This window comes from Podarcis liolepis (assembly GCF_965112155.1).
Source record: "Podarcis liolepis genome assembly, chromosome: 11".
Taxonomy (NCBI): domain Eukaryota; kingdom Metazoa; phylum Chordata; class Lepidosauria; order Squamata; family Lacertidae; genus Podarcis; species Podarcis liolepis.
This window is the reverse complement of record NC_139565.1, coordinates 48,524,692-48,550,276: the sequence shown is the minus strand read 5'-3', so window position 1 is coordinate 48,550,276 and position 25,585 is coordinate 48,524,692. Positions and strand designations below refer to the sequence as shown.

Here is a 25,585-nt window from a genome sequence, read left to right as displayed (position 1 = left end):
GCTGCTCTCAATATTTCACCCACCTACGCAGAGTTGTGGTATTTTGCTCAGCAGCAAAGAGACTAAAAACATACCAACAGCTCCAGAGTCAACACAGGAAACTAGGTAGAACATCCTTTGGTTCAGTATCTGGTATCAGTTCTCTGATCTTTGGGCTGGTAAATCTGAGTGAAACAAGAAAAATGTGTAAGTGATGTTGTTTTTGAGCAAAAATGTTTTTTAAAAATCTAAATCCACCCATAAAATTTGGTTACTTCCCAGTTGAAATCCCACAGAAGTCCATGAGGCTAAAATATGAACTGGGTTTTCTAGTTTACTGGGGCTGGGAATGGAGTTGCGGTGCTTCTGGTCCCAGATGATATTGACAAGAAAAAGAATCTGTTTTTATATACTAAAGATGTGGACTTGGGTTTTGCCTCCCATGTTAAGTATCATCTATAGACTTGCAAAGAACCCTTCTGACATAAGTAGCTTTCAAGTCAACTGCTTTCGTTTTCGCCATAGAACAGATTGATGCTGGAGACAAACAGTAGTCAGGTTTTCTTTTCAGAGACTTGAAAGTGTTATACCAAGCAGACACATCTTTTCCTGTGGTGTAAACATTCATTTCTTGGGTCAGAGAAGTCTGAAACACTGCAAAACTTCTAAATGAACATGATACAGGAATGAGTGTGCACACACCATTCGCAAAAATGCCTCCATGATACCCCCTTCAGCTCCATTGCTGCAGCCAGTGACAAATCACAGTTTCTGGGCCTGGGACAAGCTTGTAACAGGTCCCCATGTCTGCTTTGAAAAATAGGGTTGATTTGTACCTTTCAGCTTCTTTAGGTCCCTTTGATTAAGCCTGTTGCTCAATGCATACCTGATTTGCGTTTGTAGCCATAGCTGACAGTACAGCATGTATGGATATAGCTTTTCCACAACTACTCTGTAGTCCAGGCAACACAAGGCAAAAGTAGGGTGTGAAGGGAAGAGTGGGAGAAGAAACTACAGAATATGGGTATAAATTTGTTGAGAGGCATGTTGGGGTAACGCAGGGGGAAATGCTAAAGAAAAAGCTTTCTCCACTTAGAGCAAGGAAAGGGAACCTGAAACACACACTCCAGATGTTGCTGGACTAGCACTCCCATCATCCCTGCCTGCAGGCCATGTCGGCTGGGGTTGATGGGAGATGGATTCCAGCTGCTCTACACACTGTTCCTTGCCCTGGGATCTAGAGCTAGTCCTTCTATGTGCTCTGGAAACCAGATGCCTAGCTCATTTACTCACATATGTTTTACAGGCTCCAGAGCGCATCAACAGCATCGGCTTCCATTTCCATGGAGGTTTCAAAACCCCTGATGAATGATGGCTGCCCTGCCTTCCTGGTGCCACATTTTGGTGGCCACATTCTGCACACTACTCATGGTGGAAGGAAAGCACTCTGGGACACAGTTCTTCAGTGAGCATGTCACGTAGACCGCCATGCCACTCTCCTGCCTCTTGAACTGTGCATTGCAGGGCCAAACTAGAAGAGAATGCAATTCACACAATTAGCAGTTGCGTGAAGGGCTTTTTGAAAGCAAATTGCAACAGCAGAAGCCCTGATCCAAATTGGAACTTTGGTGTGGAGGGCAAGGAGAGCCCTAACCCTTCACCTCCTGTTGTAGTCTTGATCTGTATTGAACCTCCTATGCTTGCTGCTTGCATTTAGGATGGAGCTATAATTCACTCCAATGGGAACTTTCCCTTCAATCCTAATAGCAGGGCAAGAGGGGAGCGAGCGAGACCTTAACTGGGAACACAGCAAAGGATTACAGTTTCCCACAGTCCAACACAAGGATTCAGGATTTAAAAGCCATTCATGCAACTGCAAATTGTGTGAATGGTGTCTTGTCAAAGTTTGTTCCCCAGAGTTTCCTCTACAAGTGCTTTCTTTTGTGCTTTTCTCTCATACACCGCCCCCCCCATAACACAGGGGGACCTGGTCTCTTCTTACTATGGTGTGAGCCCCTCCTTCCTGTTGCCAGTCAGCTAGTACAGTTAGCTCTTCTTGCCTCATGTCTAGGAAATGCCAGCAAAACTAAGAAACTTGCAAGACATCTTTGCAGTCATACATACATACATGCATGCATGTGCACAACCACTACATTCTAAAACTTGTAGTTTGAGAGACAGCAAGAGCACTTTGTGTACGTGCTCCATTGGCTCACTGTTCAGAATGTTGCCTGTTCTGCTCTAACATTCTTCAGAACTTCACCAGCAATCATGACGAGATTTAGATGGCTGATAATATAGCGTGCCTAAACGTTCTTCAATAACAGCCGCTAAGGCTTAGTTTTCCTCTTATGGTAACCGGCTTGCATCCTGGGTCAGGCATCCTCCCTAGGCCCCTGTGCAAGGAGCTCTGTCTGCAGATTACTGCTGGATGAGTAGTAGATGAAGAAGTGGCCCCATTTCATCTAAAACCAGCCACTGCAACTTTCTTTTTATCCTCCTCAGCTGTTGATCCCCCCCCCCCGATTTGCTTCTAGAACCAGAATCACTGACTCATATTTTGAAACACAAGAATGTTTCATTTAATGAGTCACTGAAGTCTTGCTGTTGCTGTATGTGACCTAGCATGGAAATCAATTTTTGCTATCTTTTTAAGTGCAGTTTCCCCTCCCTGGAATATACCCTGCTGTTACATGTTGGTTTTGATAAATACCTGCACCAGAAAAGGAGTGTGTGTGTATATTAACCCACATATATACACACACAGTTATAGATCTGTGCACACAAACATGTTAAAAAATTTAATCATAAAATCAATTATATATCACTGCACTCAAAGGATATATATCTATCCTAGAGTTGAACAGATGAGCCTTGAGAGAGATTGGCATTGTAGTCATTAGCAACAATGATTAAGTGACTGTGTGACCTTAGCAACAGCAGGGCCTCCATATCTGCCTAATAAGCCTCAATACTTAATAACAGTTAAAAGCAAGCTATGGCCTTGAAACTCAGCCTGCAGATTTCCCAGAGGTATCTGGTTACTTTGGGAAACAGGATACTAGACTAAATGGGCCTTTGGTTGGATCCTCCTGGGCTTTTGTATTAAGTTCTTAAAGTGTCCAAAGAGGGTCATGAATAATAACCATTCTTTGGGTTGTATCCAAGTAAATCATTGCACGTGCAGAACGACATCTGTGAACGCAACAGAACTTATCCTCCCTTTCCTCCTTTTATGCACCACCTGGCACCGCCCCCAGATAAGCCCCAGACCAAATTTGAGTGGCACATGGGAAGAGAGAGGAAGGGGAAATTCTGTTGAAACTTGTGAAAGTTGTTCCATGTGCATGCAATGATTTGGTTGGATAGAACATTTTATGTCTAGGTGACCAGAATGGTGAGAAGTATAGAAATCAAGTCCTATGAGGAAAGAGTTGAGGAAAGAGATTAAGGTGGAATAAGGAATGGTAGTTGTATTTAAATAACTGAAGAGCTGCCACATGGTAGACAAGAATTGTTCTTAGTTGCTCCAGAGAACATGACTGGAACCAACGGGTTAGCGGAGAAGCAGATTTGGCTAAACATTCAGAGAAACATCATAATTGTAAGAGTTGTTCAGCAGTGGAACAGACTACCTTGGTATGTGGTGGTGGGTTATCCTTTGCTGGAGATATCTGAACAGAGGTTGAACAGACATTTCTCAGGGATGCTTATAGTTTTTGCCTTTTGCATTGTGGATCCTGTAGTAATCAAGCAGTTTGGGCTAGTTGACTTACACAATCCCTTTCAACTATGTGGTTCTGTCATTCCAGGTCGGTCTGTGGTTTAAAGGCAGTGAAGATTTACCCGTTCCAGAAAGCCCCACAGAACCTTTTCCATTTAACCGCCAGGAGCACCTTATAAAAGTAAGTGTAAAAAAAAAAAATCACAGGCTGCTAAGCACAGTTAAGACCAGGCATTTCAATGTCCAGGAAATCTCAATTTTAAAAAAAAGCTCAGCAATTTTGCCACCACCACCCCCAAAAAAAGCTGAACTTTGCCACCATCCAAGATCTCAGATAGAAATGTCCTGGGTCTGTTATCTGGAGATACTATGAATTCAACCTGGGACGTTCTACATGTAATATGAGTGCTCAATCACTGAACCATTTGCCTTCTCCATTCTGGTCAGGTGGTGGTATTTAACTTATATGTACACCTCTTGCCACCAAAATAATAATAATTTGTTCACTGTAAAAAGCAATAACAAAGGTGCCCCTTTTTTTTGCTGAGCTGTGAGATCCTTCATCAGGATTGGTTTCCTTAAGAGGAAAGAGAGCATTGCGAACTTACCTCTGGAAAAATATTTTTCTCTACAAAATGGCGGTCTGTGCTTCACATCTGTGTGGCTTAAATCTCACAGGTCTGTTTTTAATCAGCTTCTTATCCGAGGGTAATAGTTTGCACTGACTGGGATGCATACTGGGTTTTGATTCCAAGTTCTTTCCTGAATTGACAACCTACATGTCTGACACAAAAAGTTCTGGAGAGGATCAAAGGGCCTTCTATCCTATATTTTCACACTTTGTTTCTCAAAAAATAAAAAAGACTGCCCATTGGTTAGGAAGAGCCATAACTCAGTGGTAGAGCATATGTCTTGCAGTCAGAACGTCCGAGGTAAACCCCTGCTGTCCCCTGCAGGATCTAGGAAACCTATCTGCGACCCCAGAGAGCTGGTGCCAGTACAGTACAGACTTAGATCGAATAGTGATGTGGTTCCTTTGTTCTTTGTGTAATTGTATAACACAAAACTGACAGAACTAACACACAAGGTAGCCCAACCATACAGGCAGAAAGCTAAGCCAGCCATATGGCCAGACATTTTAAGATTTGTTCCAGAATCCCCCCCCCCTTAAGTTTTTATACATTCCTGGTTGCAGTGGCAACCACATTGCCCCACATGAATGGAAAGTGAACTTCAGTATGAAAATACCCAACACAAAATTGCTGCAGATCACTATATGCACATTACAACCACACAAAGTTTTCCCAGTGCAGAGATGTTCCTCATTGCTGAAAGACTTGCAAAGTGATTCGGACATTGCATAGATTATTCTCATACAATATCCTCTACATCAATTAACTGAAGCATGTTTCTTTTACAGTTTTTCTTTTCTTTATTTGCCGATCCTGAAAAAGACCCTCCGCAGCTAAACTACACAGATTTGCTCCTTTATTTTGCATCCGATCCTGATTCTGTCGATGGTGTCTATCGGGCCCTCAGTGTCGCAACAGGGACACACATTCACAGGAAAAAACAGGAACTCCCTCCTGTTCCCCAACAGGTAAATGTGCTGTTGATCTTGACAATAATTTAGGGTTTGCTGGTGAAAATTGAATTTCTTATTCCTTAAAGCTGGGCTGTTAGATTGTTTTCATTTCAGTCTACACTAACTGCACCAAACTGAAATGAGAATGCTTATTCTGCAGATTTTTCACTTAATCACCGTTTCTGTTCTGGGTTGTTTCCACACTTACTCCTTAGTCTGGAGTTGCCATCTTCTGCTCACTCACTTTCTCTAGAGAATCAAGATGATGTTGTTGCTGATGCCATTGCATCCTGATGATTCCTGTGCAGTCCCTCCCATTCCCCACTTTTTTAAAAATTGAAATGCAGTTTGTTCAGTCAGCCTGTCCATTGTGGACTGGTCAAGTGCTGTGGAGGCTTTTAGGGGCCGTAAATGCCTTTAATTAAAATCTGCTTGCAAGCTCTGCCACTCTTTGGTCTTTTCCTGCGGCATGTGGCAGTAGCGTTGTTGATAAAGAGCCTCTTTAATTACTGCTTTCCTCTGATGTTTTTAATTTTTTTAAGACTCTTTCTTGGATAATGAAATTGTACTATTTCAGTAATATAGGAGAAAAGGGTGTGGAAGGAGAAACAAATAATGACATCCTGACGGCATAAGTTGACGCCATATTCCTCACTAACAGTTACTAAAGAGTTCAAAAGTGCTTTTGATGCCTTTTCAGAATCCCATTGCATGTGTCTGAAGGCCATGGCATGATGCGGACATCTCTTCTGCTGAGAAATGTCAACTGCTCCACAATGAAGCAGCTACATTACTGGCTAGGGTTGCATTTAGATCTCTTTTAGATGTCACACAACCTCTGTTTTAAAACAGCCACACTGGCTGCCATTTCATTTCCAGGCCTAATTCAAGGTGTTCACGTTAGTGTTTGAAGCCCTAAACAGTTTAGGCCTCCTATATCTGAAAACTGTCAGACCCTATTGGGTGCTAAGATTGGCAGAGGGGGGCCCTCTTGGTAGTTCCTCCACCCTCAGAGGGTTGGGGGAGACTTTCCAGGAGATAATATTCCCTGTGGCAGCCCCTAAATTGTAGAACTCCGCAAAGAGGTGCACCCAGCACTTTCAATGTATGGCTTCTGGAAAATGGTGAACACACAAACACACACACACACACACACACACACGGACCCATCTATTTTTTGTGGTTGCAAATTGTTTTAAATTGGTTTTTATATTGTGTTTTCATGTTGTAATGAATGAATGAATAAATTTATTACGGTCATAGACCAGAAGAAAAGAAAAAACATAAAAGGCAGCAATAATTTACAAGGGAATGATGGTGTCAATTAAAAGTTGTAAAATTATACATAAAAACAATACATATATACACACACACCCACACACCCACACATATACATACTCATATATGCACTACAGTATATGTATGGGCTTAAAAAAGGGGGGGGCTTATCCAGGGGTCAGATCTTTTACTTTTTTACAGCTAATGCCCTCCGCTTGATCGCGGCCGCAGAAAACTTGGCCACTTTCAGTGTTACTTCTGGGTTTTTATCTCCTAGTAGGATTTTCAGCCGCTGAGATTCAGATCGACCTGGAAATTTCTGAACGATAGGGGAGATAAACAGTAACCTGATATCCCCGTAAAGGTCACAGTGTAACAGCACATGTGAAGCCATTTCCACCTCCTTCAGACCACATGGGCAGACTCGTTCAGCATAGGGTGTGCCCTCGTATCTGCCCTTTAGTAAGGCAGATGGCAATACATCAAATCTGGTAAGGGTAAACGCCCGCCTATATTTTGCGATTTGTAGGTCCAGCAAATATGGGGTTAGATTAAACCCTTTTCCATAATCTTGGATAGCTGGATATTTATCTATCTTGCTCATATGGTCCTGGAGCTCTACATCTCCTATTCGCTGGCTCACCATCATTTTAGCCTTTTCAAAGCCTGAGGCTATGAGTTCTTGTGGGGAAAGCCCCAGGCCCCTCAATTTTTCATAAAGCGACAATCTCCATTTAGACTGGAACGGGTCTAGTAGAGTCAATGGAGCCACTCCCACTGGGAAAAATATGAGTTTTAGCCAGAAGTGAATCTTCAGGATCCATATCCTGGCATTAATAGGGAGTTGGCCTACCTCCAGCCTAATGGCAGTGTTAGAGACACAGGTAGGTAACCCTAGTAGGGAACGATAAAATTTAGTTTGTACAGATTCCAGGGAATCTGCCCTGGGACCTTAGGGTGATGGGTGGGTTAATAATAATAATAATAATAATAATAATAATAATAATAATAATAAAGAAGAATAGTTTCCACTATATATATTAGGAGGAAGGGATGATTCAGCCTATTTCTAATCAGATTAGTATAATAGAGTACATGCCTTTCTTCAGGAACCAGTGAGAATCTCATTTCTGCAATGCAGTCTAAGCTTTTCTCAATAGACTTCCCAACAAACTTACGAAACTACAGTTCTTGGGATCCTCACCAGTTAAACCATTTTAAAACTAGTATAGATTTCTAGTGATGGTGCCAGTCTTGAATGCCCTCCCTAAAGAATTGTATTAGACCCTGGCATTACAAATTCATACTTGTCTGAATTTTGCAATGCAGCTCTACAAATACACAATATTTATGAAAATGCATATATCAGGGGGAAATATCATGTATATATCGTGGGAAAAATAATATTTTAGTGAAAAAGGCATACAAAAATTAATTATATCAGGGGAAATTGCTCCCAAAATGTGCACATTAGCCAAAACTCCTTATAAAACCTTGTTAATAGGAGAAATTTGCACAAAATTCTAATGAATTTTTATGAAGGCTATCACGAATTGTAGCAGAAGGTGGCAAACTGAATTTAAGATTAGAAAAATGAGAAACAGAGAGAACTGAAATTGATAGTTCCTTCCTCCCTTAGCGGCCACCAAGCTTAATCATCCGATCATTAGCAAAGCTATTCCAATCTGTCACACTTTCCGTCCCCAGTATGTTCCTTCTTCTGAGCAGCTGATAACAAGTGATGGACAGGATGAGCAGGAAGAGGAGGAGGCTGCTGAGGAAGGTGAAGAGGAAGAAGAAGAGAAGGAAAAAGAAGAGGAAGCTGAGTCTTTCACCAATGAAGGAAACATTTCTCTGGATACACTACTCAAAGTGTTTCAGCATGAAACAAACAAAGCTGCTGACAACCACAGATTTAGTGGTTATATGAAACCAGAGGATACGTACGAGGTTGGTTAACTAGCGAATGGTTCCAATGCTTGTTTAATTAATCTAGTATCCTACTCTTGTCCAGAAGCTTGTTGCAGGTAATGTGTCACTTATTACAGTTTTAAAGATTAGGCAGGATTGCTTAATTTTCGTCAACCAATAGCAGCCCAGTCAAAACGGCCTTCTGCTGCTTCTGAAATATGACCAGGCTAGGGTTCTCTTGGGACCTCCAGAGATGGGGAGATCCATAAATATAGGAAAACTACACAAACCAGTTCCAGTTGCAGATAGGTAGCCGTGTTGGTCTGCCATAGTCAAAACAAAAAAAATCCTTCCAGTAGCACCTTAAAGACCAACTAAGTTAGTTCTTGGTATGAGCTTTCGTGTGCAAGCACGAAAAAGAAGTGTGCTTGCACACGAAAGCTCATACCAAGAACTAACTTAGTTGGTCTTTAAGGTGCTACTGGAAGGATTTTTGTTTTGTTTTTACACAAACCAGTGTGTGTCATGTAAGATTACAGAGTTCCAAGTATCAGGTTGTCAAACGCTCACCACAGACAGACAGCTGGAAGCCCCTCAGGCTGATTTGTGAGGAAGGGCGGGGTGTAAATTAAATAAATAAATAAATAGACTTTAGTCTACCAACTTTAATCAAGATGTGGTAAGAGAGTTTCCTCACAGTTTTACTTTTAAGGAAAATAGCACAGTTACCCTACAGTTACCCTACTCTACAGTTGCCCTGAAAAAAGTTGTCTCTCTCCACGGATGTCTCATGCTATGGCCTTTAATCTGAGTGTACAGTATAGCAGCTAGCATTGTGAGACTGGAAGTTACCAGTTCCCTGAACTTGAGCACAGGCAAGCCACAGCCTCAGACTCCTACCTGCAGCATGGGGATAATGCTAAGGACCTAACAGACCTGTTGTAAAGATCACTGGGATAATGCTTGTGACCATCCTCATGGCCAAGTGTTAGACATTTGAAGCACTCTCTATAATTGCTAAATACTTCATGGAGCCTGACTGCCCAACCGTTGCATAGCAAAATAGAGTCACAGCCCCCTAGGCCACTGTCAGTAGAATAGAGCAGTCCCTGTGGCCATAAAGGATGTCCATCTCTGCTTTGCAGAAATGGTTTGCAGCCCAGCATCACTGCGACTCCCTAGGATGGAGGGTAGTAGGGAGATCAGGGCTGACAGCTCACCATCAGAGCCAATCTGGTGGTCCCATCAGTGTGCTCAATCTCCCCATTGCCTTGTTCTTCCCCTTGCTGGCAATCTGCAGCAATGCTGCTGCCAGGAAGCCAGCATTGAGGCTCTGTCCCACTCGGTGAGCTGCTTCTGACAGCGTTCTGATTGTTGCTTTCCAAATTGCTACACTTTCCTAATACAGTAAGCCGTTTGTTATGTTCCCTTGAAGCATTTCATTAAGGTATACCGGGATCTTGGCTCCGAAGATCTGACGCCCATCCCAGTGGCGCTTCTTTTACAGCACCCCTTCATTCAAGACTTGATTAACAGCTACCAGCAGTACAAGCTTCACGTAAGTATCTATTTCACTGTAAGTACACAGGGATCTGGAATGTCTTGTCTTTTTCTTTTACATTCAGGAAATACAAAGTGCTGTGAAGTGAAAACAGACCTCCTCATTTACAGAGTTTCTATATACAATTGTAACAACCGTTTTGCTTGGAACAGGGAAGAGAGGGCATTTACTGGGGCTATGCTGAATGTTCTGCAACAGGCAGCTCAAAATTGGCACGTGGTTTGGTGGCCCATTTGTTCCCTTCGTTATTGTTTCTCAGTGCCATCGGCCCTCCTCCGCTTCCTCATTTGCCCTCGCTGACCTTCTGTGTAGCTGATGGTCGTAATCAGCTCTTGTACCATTCTTGATACCATCTTATCAGATAATAGCATTGTGACATCATTGACAACATTCATATGAGTTATCGCTGCTCAGTTAAATTAAATGGCAATGAGGGCAAATGTGGCATTTAAAAACCACAAATATTTTTGCAGAGGTGTCCAGAATTTCCCAAAACAGGAGAAAAGGTCAGGAAACTGGAGGCCAGAATCTTCTCATTTGGAGTAATTACTACTTGATGGTCAATGGATGTATTCTGGAAACACACATACAAAGAAGCATGTCCTTTTCCCACACACTTTCTCATCAAAGATGGAGGTGCATATTCACCCACTGGACATTCATCTCTACCTTCGTGAGGACTGGAGATCAATATATGTATCTCCCTCCCCCATAGCATGAAATTTCATCCCTTGCTGCTTCTAGAAAATATTTAAAATACAGTGGTGCCTTGCAAGACGAAAAGCATCCGTTCTGTGATTCTCTTCGTCTAGCGGTTTTTTCGTCTTGCGAAGCAAGCCCATTGACGGATTAGCGGATTAGCACTATTAGCGCTATTAGCGGCTTTTAGCGGCTTTTAGCGGCTTTTAGCGGCTTATCATCTTATTGGATCAGCTGATAAGCGGCTTAGCGGCTTAGAAAAGGGGGGGGGAACCTGCAGGGACTCGCAAGACATTTTCGTCTTGCGAAGCAAGCCCATAGGAGATTCGTTTTGCGAAGCACTTCCAAAACGGAAAACTCTTTTGTCTAGCGAGTTTTCCGTCTTGCGAGGCATTCATCTTGCGGGGCACCACTGTAACCTTGAAGAAGACAGCTGCTAGGGAACCCTACATCATCACCAAATTTTGCATGGAACAGGAGGCTATGAACCAACCTCCACCTTCCTCACTCTGTATCCTTATACTTACTGCTGATAAATGGTGACAATCTAACAAGTCATTTCTTTATATTGTTTTGGTGCCCTTGAGCTTGGGAGGGTTCAATGGTTTTCTTTAGGTTGGGGAAGCCCACTATGACAAAGTGTTGAGAACACATCATCCTAGATAGCTCTAAAGCCTGCAGCTAGTCCTGCATGCTGGCAGTCAGGTTCAAGGTTGAATGTCTTTACGTCAGGTTCCAAGGTGATAGGTATTCTGCACCTGCCTCTCCCAAGACTCATCGAATAAACAGCAATGCAAAAACAAAACAAAACAGAGGTTTCTTTTCAAGAAGAATAAAAGTGCACGAAAACAAACCCCATAGAGCTGTGTTATTCTGAGATCACTTGTGAGATAAAAGGAGCAGAAGCTAACGGGTGTGGTTTATAAGGTGGCAGCATCTCCACTTGTGAAGCAGATAGGGAACCAGAGGAGAAAGCAGCGTTGCTGAGTAATGTCGCACGTTGCTCCTTTGTGGATGAAGTGCTTGCTTCTAAGCAAGACTTCGCAGCTTGTGACCCAGCCTAGAAGCGATATAGTTGTGGCCTTGCTGGTCCGCCTGGGGCTTGGCAGATCCCAAGCTTTTGAAGCCCCAGGCAGGCACCATAACTATTTATTACCCCATATTAAATATTGCTATCTATGTGCATGGCACTTTGCAGAGGGCAGGCATGACTTGCTTCCACCCCAAGGGGCTTATCGTCCAAGGTAGATGCAGGGAAACAGCAGAGGAAGGTGGGAAATGGAGTCTTAGGGGGGCAGAGGAAGGGGGCGGTGGGGGCAGCTGCCCTGGGTGTCATCACTGAGGGGGGTGACATTCAGCACGCTGCCCGCCCATGACTCCTAAGCCTACCCTGAGCCGTTGGGGAAGGGGCGGAGCTGCGCCATGTTGCCGGCGGCCTTCCTCCCTTCCCCCTTTGTTTTGACAGCTCGGGGGAGGCTTGGGAGTTGTGGGCGGGCGGCGAGCCATTGCTGACCACTCCCGGGCTGCTTCCTGGGGTGGGAGCCTCCCCCGAGCTGTCAAAAGGAAGAGGGAAGGGAGGAAGGCTGCTGGCAAAGCAGCACAGCTCCCTCTCCCCCCAGGAAGCAGCCCTCCATGGGTGGCTCGCTCCGCCCCCATGGGCAGCGCACTCCTGGGATGCTCGCCCCACCCCTGTAGCCCTGCCCCTGGGTGCACAGCATGCCGGAGAAGCTAGCTCCGCCTCTGAGGAAAAGTAAACTAGGAGGTGCATCAAGCCCCATGTTGGGCTACTTTTTTTTTTTTTTTTGCAAAAATTTTATTAGTTTTTACAATATCAACGACAAACAAAAACATAAAACAAACAAAACATAACAAACATAAATCATAACCTTATTGAAAATAACAGTTATTTACTTTGTAAAATGACTTCCTCGTTTCCCCTTAGTTGAATTTCATTGCATATCCTTATAGCGGTTTTCCAATAATACCCTTTAAATTAAACATTAACATCTTTAAATCTTCTCCATGTTGGGCTACTTTTTGCCTTGATGGGTCATAGTCTGTGCAGGCTTTTAAGTATAGAGACGAAGGATTCTAAACTAGTTAATCAAGCAGTTTATAATTATTAGTGGTAGTATTGCTGGTGGTGATGATGATTTTTTATATCCCACCCATCTGAGATGGGTTAACCCAGCCACTCGGGGCGGCTTCCAACAGAATATACAAATATTGTATACAATTTTCCTGTACATCCAAATTCTTAGACTGTCCGTATTATGCAATTGCTTCATTGGATACAACTCATTATTTTTATCGTTCATCATTATTTCACACCATATGCAATTCAAGACAGCTGGTTGCTTGTAGTTCACCCTTTAATTTTTTTTCTCTCTCTCCATTGCGTTGGTCAGTACAACAGACCTTCCTTGTTATATATCTGTGTTCCAGATCATTTTGCAATAATGGCCCAAACCTCTTTGGTTTCTAAGGAATCAAGTGTATCCTGTATAGTACAGGCAAATAATCGTATTTAAGCAAGTTTAATTGTTTGAGATTTCACAGCAGGGCAAGTCTGATTTTTCACTAATGTGTCTATTTACTGGGTTTTTGGGAGATAAGCTAATGAAATGTTGATTGTATGTATCTGTCTCTTCTAGCATCCTTGAACTGATAATGATTTACAGCCCTCCATTGGCTAACATTTTCCTTTTATGTTATTAGTACTATTTCCTTCATTTGCTGGTAACTACAGTGCTATGAATGCAGAGTTTTTGCATGGGATCTAAGCAGCATGAAACGCTTCTATAGCTGGAGTACGGCATTTCTGCTTCAATCACTGGGTATATCTATGGGCTCATCCAGACTTGCCCTTGCCCCTCCACTTTCCCCCTGGGAAACCCCATCTTTACTGCAGAACCAGAGCAAACAACAATTGGGATTTCTCTGGATTGACACCTGAGACGATTTATTGCCTAAATAGTGGGTATTCCCAAGGAAAGGAGTGGGACAAGGGCAAAACCACTCAGAAACTTGCCTAGAAAGTGTTAAACAAATGGAAAAAACCACTTGGACCCATACTTTCTAGGCATGGGACAAGTGAAAGTGTGGCGAACCCTATATTACAACAACAACAATATCAACAACAACAACAACAACAACAACAACAACAATAATAATAATAATAATACCCCTTCCATCTGGATGGGTTGCCCCAGCCACTTTGGGTGGCTCCCAACAGAATATTAAAAACACAATAAATCATCACACATTAAAAAACACCCAATACACGACTGCCTTCAGATGTCTTCTAAAGGTCAGGTAGTTGTTTACCACTTTGACATATGATGGGAGGACATTCCACAGTGTGGGTACCACTACTGAGAAGACCCCCTGGCTGGTTCCCTATAACTTCACTTCTCTTTCTCCAACTCCCCCCCATTTTAAAAAAACGGACTTGGTTTGGTGCCCCATGATGCAACCCACTTCTAAATCAAGTCACAACCCACAAGTATAAGCAAATAGGGTTGCATCCAAATTTAGTCCTACTCAGAGTAGATCTGTTGAAATTAAGGAACTTAAACTAGTTGTGGACATTAATTTGAATGGGTCCACTCTGAGCAGGGCTAACTTTGAATACAATAGATAGTTCTATTTCAGCTCTTGGTTAATGGCATCACTCTTCTTTTAATGATATTGCTTTCATCTTGATACGGAGATACAACTCAGGGAAGCGTGTTCTCTTACTGCTGAACATTGAGGCACTCCTGATAAGCCCTCCAAGTATCCCCAGGGTTCCCTGGAGCTGAGTGGGGAGAAACAACAGATTTCGTGGAAATTTCTTAATCCCTTCCTTCTGGGAGCTGTGAGTCACTCTGAAGGTTGTTGCAATTCCTCATTCATAAGGAGCAGTTCCTTGAAGTGGCATTTTTCTTTGAAATCAATTCCTCTCAGTTCTGAGTCACAACCTTGAAAAAGAAAGAGAGAGAGAGAGAGCATTCACTGTTCTGTTCTTTCTGTGTGTCAGAAGTAGAACTTCTTAGGCAGGTACTGATTAGTAGATAAAGGTAAAGGTAAAGGTACTCCTGCCCGTTAATAGATACTGGTGTGCAAAATAGCCTGGGCGATAAGCTTGCCCGGGGCACACATCTGATGAAGGGTTAGTAAGAAATCAGTTGTACTCTTTTGTATCATTTCTAGCAAATTTCTGTGGTGCTGCATGACAAACACACGCACACAGTTCACATGCCCAGTTCTTTCTGCTCCACTCACTCTCCCTTTGATGTGCATCAGTTTACAATATACTCCGGAGCTTTCGATTTGTCACCCAGAGACATCCACGCCCCTCTTCCTCTGCTCTTTCCCTTTGCTCTTGCATCCACAAAGCCACCCTCTCTTTTCAGGGCTTGCCCAACACATTTTGCTCCCTGAGATAAAGCAGCAAGTGGTTCTTGCCCCTTGCCAGCAACTCAAGGTGCACAGTACTAGGGACAGGTGGACAGCCTCCAGTTTATACCTAGACCTTGCCTTTTGGTGTGCCCCCTCCAACGAGTTATGGAGAACGGCAACACGTGAACGGGCCTTTTCAGTGGTGGCTCCTCCACTGTGGGATCCTCTCCCCAGAAAAGTATTCCTGGCACCATCATTATCAACTTCCAGGCCCCAGGCTGAGACGTTCCTGTTTACCCAGGACATCCCCCCCCCCACTTCACTGGGATCATATTCTATGATGACACTGCCTGTTTGGTGTTCATCATTCAGGGTAGGGTAGCATTTATCCTTGTTTATAATATTGTGGGATGAGCACTTACAGTCAGTAATGTTGTTTTATGCCTTTGGGTGTTTGTTTTCCATTCTTGTGGGTGTATGCTTTTCTTTTCTTTTTACAATTGTAAGTTGCTTCAAGACTTTTCTTTAATTTTGCACATAGTTTAGAAAACAAAACACAATAGGGAGAACTGTTGAATCACATATTGATGGATAGTAGATATAAATAATATAAGTGACTAGTATATCTTATACTTCACAAGAGGAAAACAAATGCAGGAAATGAGCTAAAAAGAAGGGGAAAGGGGTGTGCATCAATATAGCTCTGCAAAAACCATATCATTTTCACATATTCCATATATGCTGTCAAGGAGTGTGGCAGCCGTGCCCTATTAATAACTTCAAAAATATCTCGCCAAACTGCCCAAAAGGCTTCTGGCTTAGTCCTACCAGACAAAAGTCTTACGTGCCATGTAAGCATTTCCCTGTATAGCTATATTCCTGATGTTAGTCCACCCTTTTCCAGTGTTGGTTCTTCCACTTCTGAAACATGGTAGTTCATTCCAAAGGCACTAATAATAATAATAATAGTCCCTTCAGTTTTATTTTCTCATTTCTACTGTCAAATATTGATAATAGCGCCAGCTGGGGTGTAAGTTGAACAGGTTCTCTAAGAATATTCCTTTAGATTTTTTGTAGTAAGATGATGATGATGATGATAATAATAATAATAATAATAATAATAATAATAATACCCAGGCAGAGGCAGTGCTGCAGCCCTCATAGAGCAGTCGTTTCCCTTTCCGTTCCCAAGATCCAAGCCTACATCCCTTCCCTCCCCATTCCATGAATATGGCTCCTGACACACAAGCCAGCCTGCTGCATCCTTTGCCTCTTCCTACTCAGCCTCCCCCTTGAATTTTCAAACCCACACCAACCTGATTGGCAGGCCAGGCCTCCCAGCGCCCAGCAATGGAGCTTGACCTCATGCTCCAGGCCAGGCTCCTTCTCCACTGTCCATCCCGCCACCTTTGTGGCCACCCCCTTCTGTGATTCATGTGCATTATTATTATTTTATTGGCCTGTGCAGTTCTCCACTGGAGCCCACCCTGCGCTCATCAGGTGAGCCTTTGGTTCTGCACCCAGAGAAAGTGGTTGGATCCAGCAACTACCACCCCCAGGAGGAGTTTTGGTTGGTTGGTTTTTTTCCTTTCGTTTACCTGTTTGTTTTTTTACAGACAATTTACGGGCCAACTGGAATGCCCACATGGCCCAAGCTCAATCTGGCAAAGTGGAGCAGATGGAGCGCACTGATGGCTGTGCTCAAAGGGGGCAAATAATAGGATTTACCCTCACAAGTAACAACTTCTAAAATATGAACTAACAAAGGTAGAGTTATTGGCTGGTTGTTGCACACGACAGCCTGTTTCTGTTTTGTTTTGTTTCGACATCGTGACGTTACAAAATTGTGACATCGTGAAATTAATATTATTGGTGGAGGAAATGCATGTTGGTTTGGAATTCAGGTAACATAGAAGCTAGATAAAATAGAATCTTATAACTCTGATTCATAACTACTTTTCTAGTTGTAAGCCTTTACATAGTATTTGGAGTAAGGTGATTTGCGTCCTTGGGGGTACCACGGTATGTGTGTATAATTGTGTACCAATAACCATTCTGTATTACCCAAATCATTTTTGGTAATAGAGAATGTTGATACTTCTAATTTTGTAAAAGGGGGTGCAGCCATGTTCCTTTAATAAATTATATGTTGCTAGCATTATTTGAAAAGTTTTCAAATACCTCTTAGGTGTATTCGAGGGATCCTTACTCCAGTGCTAAGTTTCCTACCATAGAGGAAAGTTTTTTGCTAGTTTTCCATTAGTTAAGTATTCGCCTGAGGGTTAAGTATTAGTTAAGTATTACCCTGAGTGTTAAGTATTATCTATTATTTATGTAGATCAACATGTCTATTTTTGATTGCTGATTAAGAGGACCCTACTTCAGTAACCTTCAGCAGTCAGCTGGCTGTATAGCGACTTCCTTCTAACTTATTCTTTTCTTATTCCTGTAGGATTTTAAATTGATGCTGCAGACAGCGGACCAAGCACATCCAAGTGATGGAGATACCGCTGTCATCCCAAGTTAAAATATTATGGGGTGGGGAGGCTCTCTAATACAACAAAAGCATTTCCAAATGCTTTCCTGAATTTTGAGGGTTGATCCTTGCTCCGTTGTGGAACTCTTTACTTCAATTAGCATAGTAATGTTTTGTGTTCACTCTATTTTAAATAAAAGTCTATTTCAACAATAACAATACAATGCTAACGTGATCTTAAACACTCAGGGCCAAAGCCATTTCACATGTTATGCAGTGATAAAAACCCAGGTCAGCCCAGCTTTGGCGGGATATAAATAAAAATTATTGTTATTATTATTATTATTATTGGTGGGGGAGCTGCAAGGAAGCCTGGCTTCCTAATGAGTCACTAGTATTCGTAAGAGTAATAGTTATTGATTTATATACCACTGGGTTGGTTGCCATTAAAAGCGTAAGAACAATTTTAAATATATAGCCACCCAGTGAAACGATTTCATCAAAACGTTAAAATAAACATTCAAATTTATCAAAAAGTACAATAAACATGCCAGCTAAAACAGTATAATATTTAAAACAGTTGCCCAAAAAAGCAATTAAAACAGGAGGCTCAAGCCCAGAGATCAAGGGAATGCTTGTCTGAACAGCTGTGCCAGCACACTGCCAATACCAATGGGGTAGCATTTCACAACACCGATGCCACTAGTGAAAAAGCACCTCTGTCCTACCAGTTGGCATCTGTCTGTCTCAGGAGACAATGGAGGAGGACGCCTTTGTAGATGAGGTCAAGCTGTTGGATGGTTGCAGCACCTGTTGTGGTTGTGGAGTGCAGGAGAGACATGTTTTGTTGCGGCTGGGGCAGATGAAGGCATCCGCTTGTGTTGCTGCAGATGCGCCATGGCGTTTCTTCTCTACGGTCCTCCCAGCAGTCATTCCTCCTCTGGTCATTGCTATAGACGCACAACCTGACTTACTTTCTCCAGGCACTGTGGTCATCTGCAAGGGATTCCCACATGGTGAGGTTAATGTTGCCAGTGCACATGCCATGTTTGCAAACATCTTTGTAACACAGAGTTGGTCTGCCAACAGGCCTGGTGCCTGAAGCCATGTCTTTCTGCTACAGTCAAAATGAAGAAGGGGAGGGGGGAGGTATTCACTTAGGACCACCCAGTAGTCTAAAATACCATAACCTTTAGTTTTTATCCAAAAGGTGCCAGAAAAACCACAAAAGTGGTTTCTCGGAGGTAGGCCGCACTTGTGGAGAGTGGAAGGGTGAAACCAAACTGCTTGCCTTGGTTGTTGGGTCAGCCGCACTTTGCGCATAACAGACGGATATTAAAACTCACATCATCCATGTGTGTGTTCTGTGTTTTTGAGCCCAGCTTGTCCCCTGAGCCCAGCTTTCCTCCATCTTCAGTGTTTAAATGAGAAAAGTATCTGTTTTTGCAATGATTTGGTAATCGTCTTGCTGATTTGGCCCAGCCCTGTGATTCTCTTTTTGTTTCAAAGGTGAAGATCAAATTCAGAAGGTTATATTTATCCTCATGGGTTGTTGTTTTTTAATGCAATTTTCTTTGTATGTCCAACAGCTTTTTATTTTACTGTGGGTACTTATGGGAGAACTCTCACCCAAGCTCAGAACGGATTGGTTCAGACTAAATGAATCCATTCAGTGTCCATTCAGATGATAGATGGATACCATTGGATTTCGCCCCATGGTTTGTCATTTATGGCTTTAAATTGGGGCAGAAACCACATTGTTCTCCATTCTGCTTCATTCAGCTGTACCCCTAAGCCAAAACTCCCAGGCCATCTTCAGAACTTCACCACACTCATATTTGCTTTAAATCATCAAATTAGAAATGCTGGAAGTGACACCTCTCATTGCCTTCAAATTGTGCAGAGTTTCTCAAAAAAATATATAAAGTAAGTTATTGCACTCACATCCTCCTCATGGGCTTCCTGTAGGCATCTGGTTGAACATTGTGAAACCCAAATCCTGAACTAGAAGAGCCATTGATCCAGAAGGCTCCTGTTCAAATATGACCCCAATTTCCTCAAGAGGACCACAGCAAAAAACCTGGCCTGGGCTCCCTCATTTTTCCTTCCACACACACTTCCAGAACTAGAAGACCTGGTGTTTTATTAAATTTTGCTCTAATTCAGGCTTGCACCAGAACTTCACTCTTCTTTTAAATGTTATTAGATTCCTTGCTCTAGCTTGAAAGCGGGACAGGTACAGACTGGCCTACTTTGATCTAAGGATGTAACAATTCTCAGCCATAAGATGACCTAATTCAGATCTGAAATGGTAGATAAATGTTGTCCTCATTCTGAATGTGGCTGCGATGTGGCAGTTCGTAGCCATACAATGACCTAATTTTCATCAGATAGAACTAGAAATTGTTGTCCTCTGACTCTGGCTGTGCATGAAACAAGTTTCCTGCTCTCCCCGCTTCCTTGCTTTCTTCTGCCATCACCAGTCCTCTCACTTTTAACACTGGCAGTAATCCATTTTTATAAAGCAATGTATAGTTTTTATTTTATTTTATTTTAAATTATATTTATATCCTGTACTTTCCTCCCAGGAGCTCAAGTTGCTGTACAGTGGTACCTTGGGTTACAGATGCTTCAGGTTACATACGCTTCAGGCTAACCCAGAAATAGTACCTCGGGTTAAGAACTTTGCTTCAGGATGAGAACAGAAATGCTCCAGCGGCGAGGCGGCAGCGAGAGGCACCATTACCTAGAGTGGTACCTCAGGTTAAGAACAATTTCATGTTAAGAATGGACCTCCAGAATGAATTAAGTTCTTAACCCGAGGTACCACTGTATATGGTCCCCCCCCCACACACATTTTATCCTCACAACAACCCTGTGATCTTCCTGGTTCTGATCCTGACACTCTACTAGGGATGGGTGAATTTCAATTTCTCTCTGTTTCTTATTTCCCCCCATCTTAAATTCACGTGAAGGAACCTTTCTGACATGATGGGCCAGATCTTTATCACACACCCATGCCAACTTGGACAGGTTTGTGGTACATCCGCCTGTCAACCACCTTGCATCATACTGACATCAGGTGACCAAAAGCTGGGTGTTCCCAGCCACTTGTCAAAGTTGACCATCAGGGGTTGGGCAAAGGGTCTCCAGACCAATGCAGCCACCAGGATTGCACTCTCCGCTGACCAGCTGACCAAGTGGAAGGCCCAATCCTACTAGCAGCAGAGGCCGGCATCACCAGTGCATTCTGAAGCAGACACCTACAGCCAGCTGGACTGAGCTCTACCCCTGATGTCACTCTCAGGAGCTGGAGTCATGCACAGGGTCAGCAATAAAACACCTGATGTCAATGAAGTCAACTCTTCATTCAAAGAAACAAAACAAATCACAGCAACTCTTCCCAGTAGGTCTGGCTCCAATGAGGCAAGACTGAAGGTCTCCACCTTCCCATTGCTCTCTAAAGCTCCTTCCCTGGTTTCTTCCCCAGCAGCCTAAGGCTCCATCTCATTGTTCCACATTCTTCGTTTCTCTGCATGCTCTGGAAGACAATGGGGGAGCGGAGCTGATCGCAGCAGGAGGGGGGAGAAGCTGCCTTTCCTTGACTATGCAGCCCTCCTTTCCTGCCTGCTAAACTTGATGGCAGGTTTATAGGCCAGAAGGACATCTTGTATATACCGTATTTTTCACTCTATAACACGCACCAGACCATAACACGCACATAGTTTTTAGAGGAGGAAAACAAGGGGGAAAATATTCTAAACGAAATAGTGAATATATGATTTTTGTGGTTCATGCTGTGGCCACAGACATGTGATCTGACAGTGAGTTTGGAGTAGCCCAATGCAAAAATCCTGAGGATCCATGTGGATCCATGCTTTGTAACCACAGAGGAGGAAAGGAAGGGGAACCATGGATCCTCTGCTCATGACTGCAGCAGATCCCCCCGCCACCCACAGGCATTCGCTCCATAACACGCACAGACATTTCCCCTTATTTTCTAGGAGGAAAAAAGTGAGTGTTATGGTGCAAAAAGTACGGTACTTCTGATCCCACTGAATAATCTTTCCCCGCAGAGGTGTGTCTGGCATCATCACTGTATAGCTTATGCTCTTTGCTGAAGATGCACACAACAGGCCTTTGACACCTGAGATTCATCTCCTTCAGGACCCACCCTATTCTGAATTGTTTTAATTGATTTTAATACTGAATTTTTGCATTGTCGTAACACACCCTGGGACCTTATGACGAAGGGCAGATAAGAAATCCAACTGATGAATAATAAAACAAAAAACAATGATATATGCTATTTTCCCATTGAAAAGTGCCTTCCCGGAGTGGATTTTACCCGTGTATCTTTTCCCCAGGAGGAATGACATGCAGTTGGGAAATGGCGCAAGCAGAAAGTCCCTCTTCCTGTCTTCCACAACGACTTTGGCGTTGTTATTGTTTGAGGGGCGGCAGGTTAAATCTAAAAAAGAGAATCAGAAAACTACATGGAGCATAGTGTAGCTTTGTAGCACTATCCTCAGATAATTGAATCAAAGTTTTGAAAAAGTTTCATTCTCAAACTTCAGGGCATCTGAAACAAAGTACAGCTTGTTTTTCTCTATCCCCCATAACATCAATCTAATTTTAATCTCTGCCAGCCCAGCTTTTAGACTGCTTATAGGTGTGTGTGTGTGTGTGTGTGTGTGTGTGTGTGTGTGTGTGTGTGTGTCTTTATGTGTGTGAGTGCACGCACAGAATGTGACACTCTTGTCTGTGGTTGATACATTTGTTTACAATTGCCTTACCAGAAGAACCGCTGGCGCTCATTAGCAACATTATACAGACGAGTGCAGGGTAAAAGTGAGTGACTGTGGCTTATATGTTTCTCATGTAGAGCAGAATTCATTCCTCAGCGTGCATTTCATCGGCTAAGGGGGCAGGGAGGCAGAGAGCACCAGTTTTCTTAGAGGCATTTCAGGTAACTAGGAGTCTTCAGAATTATTTTAAGTCAATGTGCAGAAGTCAGCACACCTCACCTCACCAGCTATGTTCCTTTCTTCTCCCTGCCCATTGTTTCTCTCTATTTTCATCCACCATCACCCTAAGACTCCTCCCCCAACTCCCCTCCCCCATGTCTTCAGGATCTCTCCTTTCCTATCTCACTCTTCAGCTTCCTACCCAGTCTATGGGCTTTGTTTTCATATTTCGCTTTTGCATGTGAATAAATCATTGGGACGCGGGTGGCGTTCTGGGTTAAACCACAGAGCCTAGGACTTGCTGATCAGAAGGTTGGCGGTTCAAATCCCTGTGACGGGGTGAGTTGCTCGGTCCCTGCTCCTGTCAACCTAGCAGTTCGAAAGCACGTCAAAGTGCAAGTAGAAAAATAGGTACCTCTCCGGCGGGAAGGTAAACGGCGTTTCTGTGTGCTGCTCTGGTTCGCCAGAAGCGGCTTAGTCATGCTGGCCACATGACCCAGAAGCTGTACGCTTGGCTTCCTTGGCCAATAAAGCGAGATGAGCGCCGTAACCCCAGAGTCAGCCACGACTGGACCTAATGGTCAGGGGTCCCTTTACCTTTAAATCATCAGGAAAGATGAAGAGGGTGGTGTGTTTGTGCATGTGTATTGCTCGATATACCACATCTCTCTGCGACATTATTAAGCATGTGGGGTAATTTCAGCAGAACCGCCTGCAAGAGACTAAAGCGCCATGTTAAAGCAGTTATCCTTAGCAAGAGGTATCCTCTGCCAGTTCTAAATCACAGATCCAGACATGTTTGCACCAAAGACAAAGGCAATGAGCATCTACCACACTGGTTTCCCTATGCTTGGAAAACCCCTTCCCTGGGCACCAGTATTAAATTCAAAACAGGAAGAAATGTCTGTGAAATGATGCCCATCTAGATTTCCATGCTGAGAGCACCATACATTGGGGGGGCGGCTGACAGCAGCTAACCCCAAACCCACCAATTCTTGACGCAGTAAATGGAGAACCAAAACTACCTAATAGGAGCTGACATAGGAGATGCTTCCATATATGAGAATTTCCTTGGGAAAGTCCTCTGTCTCTGTGGTGGCACCCAGACTCCTTATACTCATAGTGTTTTGGTTCCTTTCTCATATTTAGGCTGCTCATGCTCTCCTTTCTGGGAGTCAGCGATTCACCTTATAGTTACATGTGATTAGGTGGTCACAGAGCCTAGGATTTGCTGATCAGAAGGTCAGCGGTTCGAATCCCTGCGACGGGGTGAGCTCCCGTTGCTCGGTCCCTGCTCCTGCCAACCTAGCAGTTCGAAAGCACTTCAAAGTGCAAGTAGATAAACAGGTACTGCTCCGGCGTGACTGTAAACGGCGTTTCTGTGCGCTGCTCTGGTTCGCCAGAAGCGGCTTAGTCATGCTGGCCACATGACCCGGAAGCTGTACGCCAGTTCCCTCGGCCAGTAAAGCAAGATGAGCGCTGCAACCCCAGAGTTGGCCTCAACTGGATCTAATGGTCAGGGGCCCCTTTACCCTTTACCTTTATGTGTGATGTATCAGTTAGAGTTTCACACCAGGACCTGGGAAACCAGAGTTCAATCCCCACCCCTCAGTCATGGAGCTCACTGGGCAGCCTTGGATTGGTTATTGGCCACTATAGACCATCTTGGAAATTTGCTTGTTCACTTTGCATTTGGATATCTCATAATTTTTGCACGCTGATTCCTGAGATGAAGGAATGGTTTTTTATCTATATTTGGATACAATTTGATGCCATTTTGAATCAAAATGGTGGACAGGACCTTTCAAAACTGCATTGATTGTAAACACTGCACTGAGGTTTTAGTTTTCTGGCACCTGTGTCTGCGCAGATGCGATTTCCGGCATCTGCGCATGCATATACATGGTTTCCGGTGTCTGTGCATGCGCAGACGTGATTTCCGGCACCACAGAAGCGAGTCCCTGCACTGCGCTGTTCCAGTTTAGCACAGCCCGTGGGGATTCATTGAGTGAGCGGCTCATGGGCCGGTTAAACGACCCCTGTGGGCAGCTTGTGGCCCATGGGCCTTAGGTTGCTGACCTCTGGTTTATTGTATAGTTTGCATTCTGTTCTTAAGGGGAGAGGGTCAAGGCTGCCTGGGAGTGGGCCCCAGCCAACAGAATGTGTGATGGGCTCTGTGGGGTGGTGAATGCTTCCCTCTGTGAGGGAGCCTTCCCAGACCCACTGAAAGAGATGATCATTAAACCACTTCTTAAAATTAATAATAATAATAATAATAATAATAATAATAATAATAATAATAATTGGACCCAGCCAATATGGCTATTGCCCAGTCTCAAATCTTCCATTCTTGGGCAAGGGATTGAGCGGGTGGTTGCTGAACAACTACAAGCACACCTGGAGGATGTGGACCATTTGGATCCCTTCTAATCAGGATTCAGGTCTCATCATGGGACTGAAATTGCCTTGGTCACACTGGTCAATGACCTCTGGCGGGCTAGGCACAAAGGTCAAAGCTGTTTCCTAGTTCTGCTGGATCTCTCAGCAGCCTTTGATACAATCAACCATGACATCCTCCAAACCGTCTTGAGGGGCTGGGAGCTGGGGGCACTGTTATGCAGTGGTTCTGCTCCTTCCTCCTGGGCCGTGTCCAGAAAGTGGTGTTGGGGGATGAGTGTTCGGATCCCTGGGCTCTCACTTGTGGGGTGCTTCAGGGTTCTGTCCTCTCCCCCATGCTTTTTAATATCTATCTAAAGCCACTGGGAGAGATCATCAGTGGGTTTGGGCTGGGTGTTCATCAGTATGCAGATGATGCCCAGCTCTACCTCTCTTTTAAATCAGAACCAGTGAAGGCGGTGAAGGTCCTATGTGAGTGCCTGGAGGCAGTTGGAGGATGGATGATGGCTAAAAGTTTGAGGTTGAATCCTGACAAGACAGAAGTACTGTTTTGGGGGGACAGGGGGCAGGCAGGTGTGGAGGACTTCCTGGTCCTGAATGGGGTAACTCTGCCCCTGAAGTACCA

The 25,585-nt window shown here is 43.7% G+C and overlaps 1 protein-coding gene across 2 annotated transcripts in view; it reads left to right on the top strand.

Moving 5' to 3' along the window:
- The window catches only part of SPEF2 (sperm flagellar 2), a 100,110-nt gene extending 82,301 nt beyond the window's left edge, over positions 1-17,809 (top strand). Inside the window, exons 33-38 of one of the 2 annotated variants that reach the window (XM_083465655.1) lie at positions 3,792-3,884; positions 5,124-5,303; positions 8,274-8,516; positions 9,913-10,035; positions 16,737-16,887; positions 17,573-17,809. In XM_083465655.1, the coding sequence (XP_083321781.1) occupies positions 3,792-3,884; positions 5,124-5,303; positions 8,274-8,516; positions 9,913-10,035; positions 16,737-16,838 (741 nt within the window). In that variant the 3' untranslated portion in view covers positions 16,839-16,887; positions 17,573-17,809. The remainder of the gene's footprint in view (positions 1-3,791; positions 3,885-5,123; positions 5,304-8,273; positions 8,517-9,912; positions 10,036-16,736; positions 16,888-17,572) is intronic. The other variant, XM_083465656.1, reaches the window with a different exon arrangement.
- Positions 17,810-25,585: the final 7,776 nt, after the last annotated feature.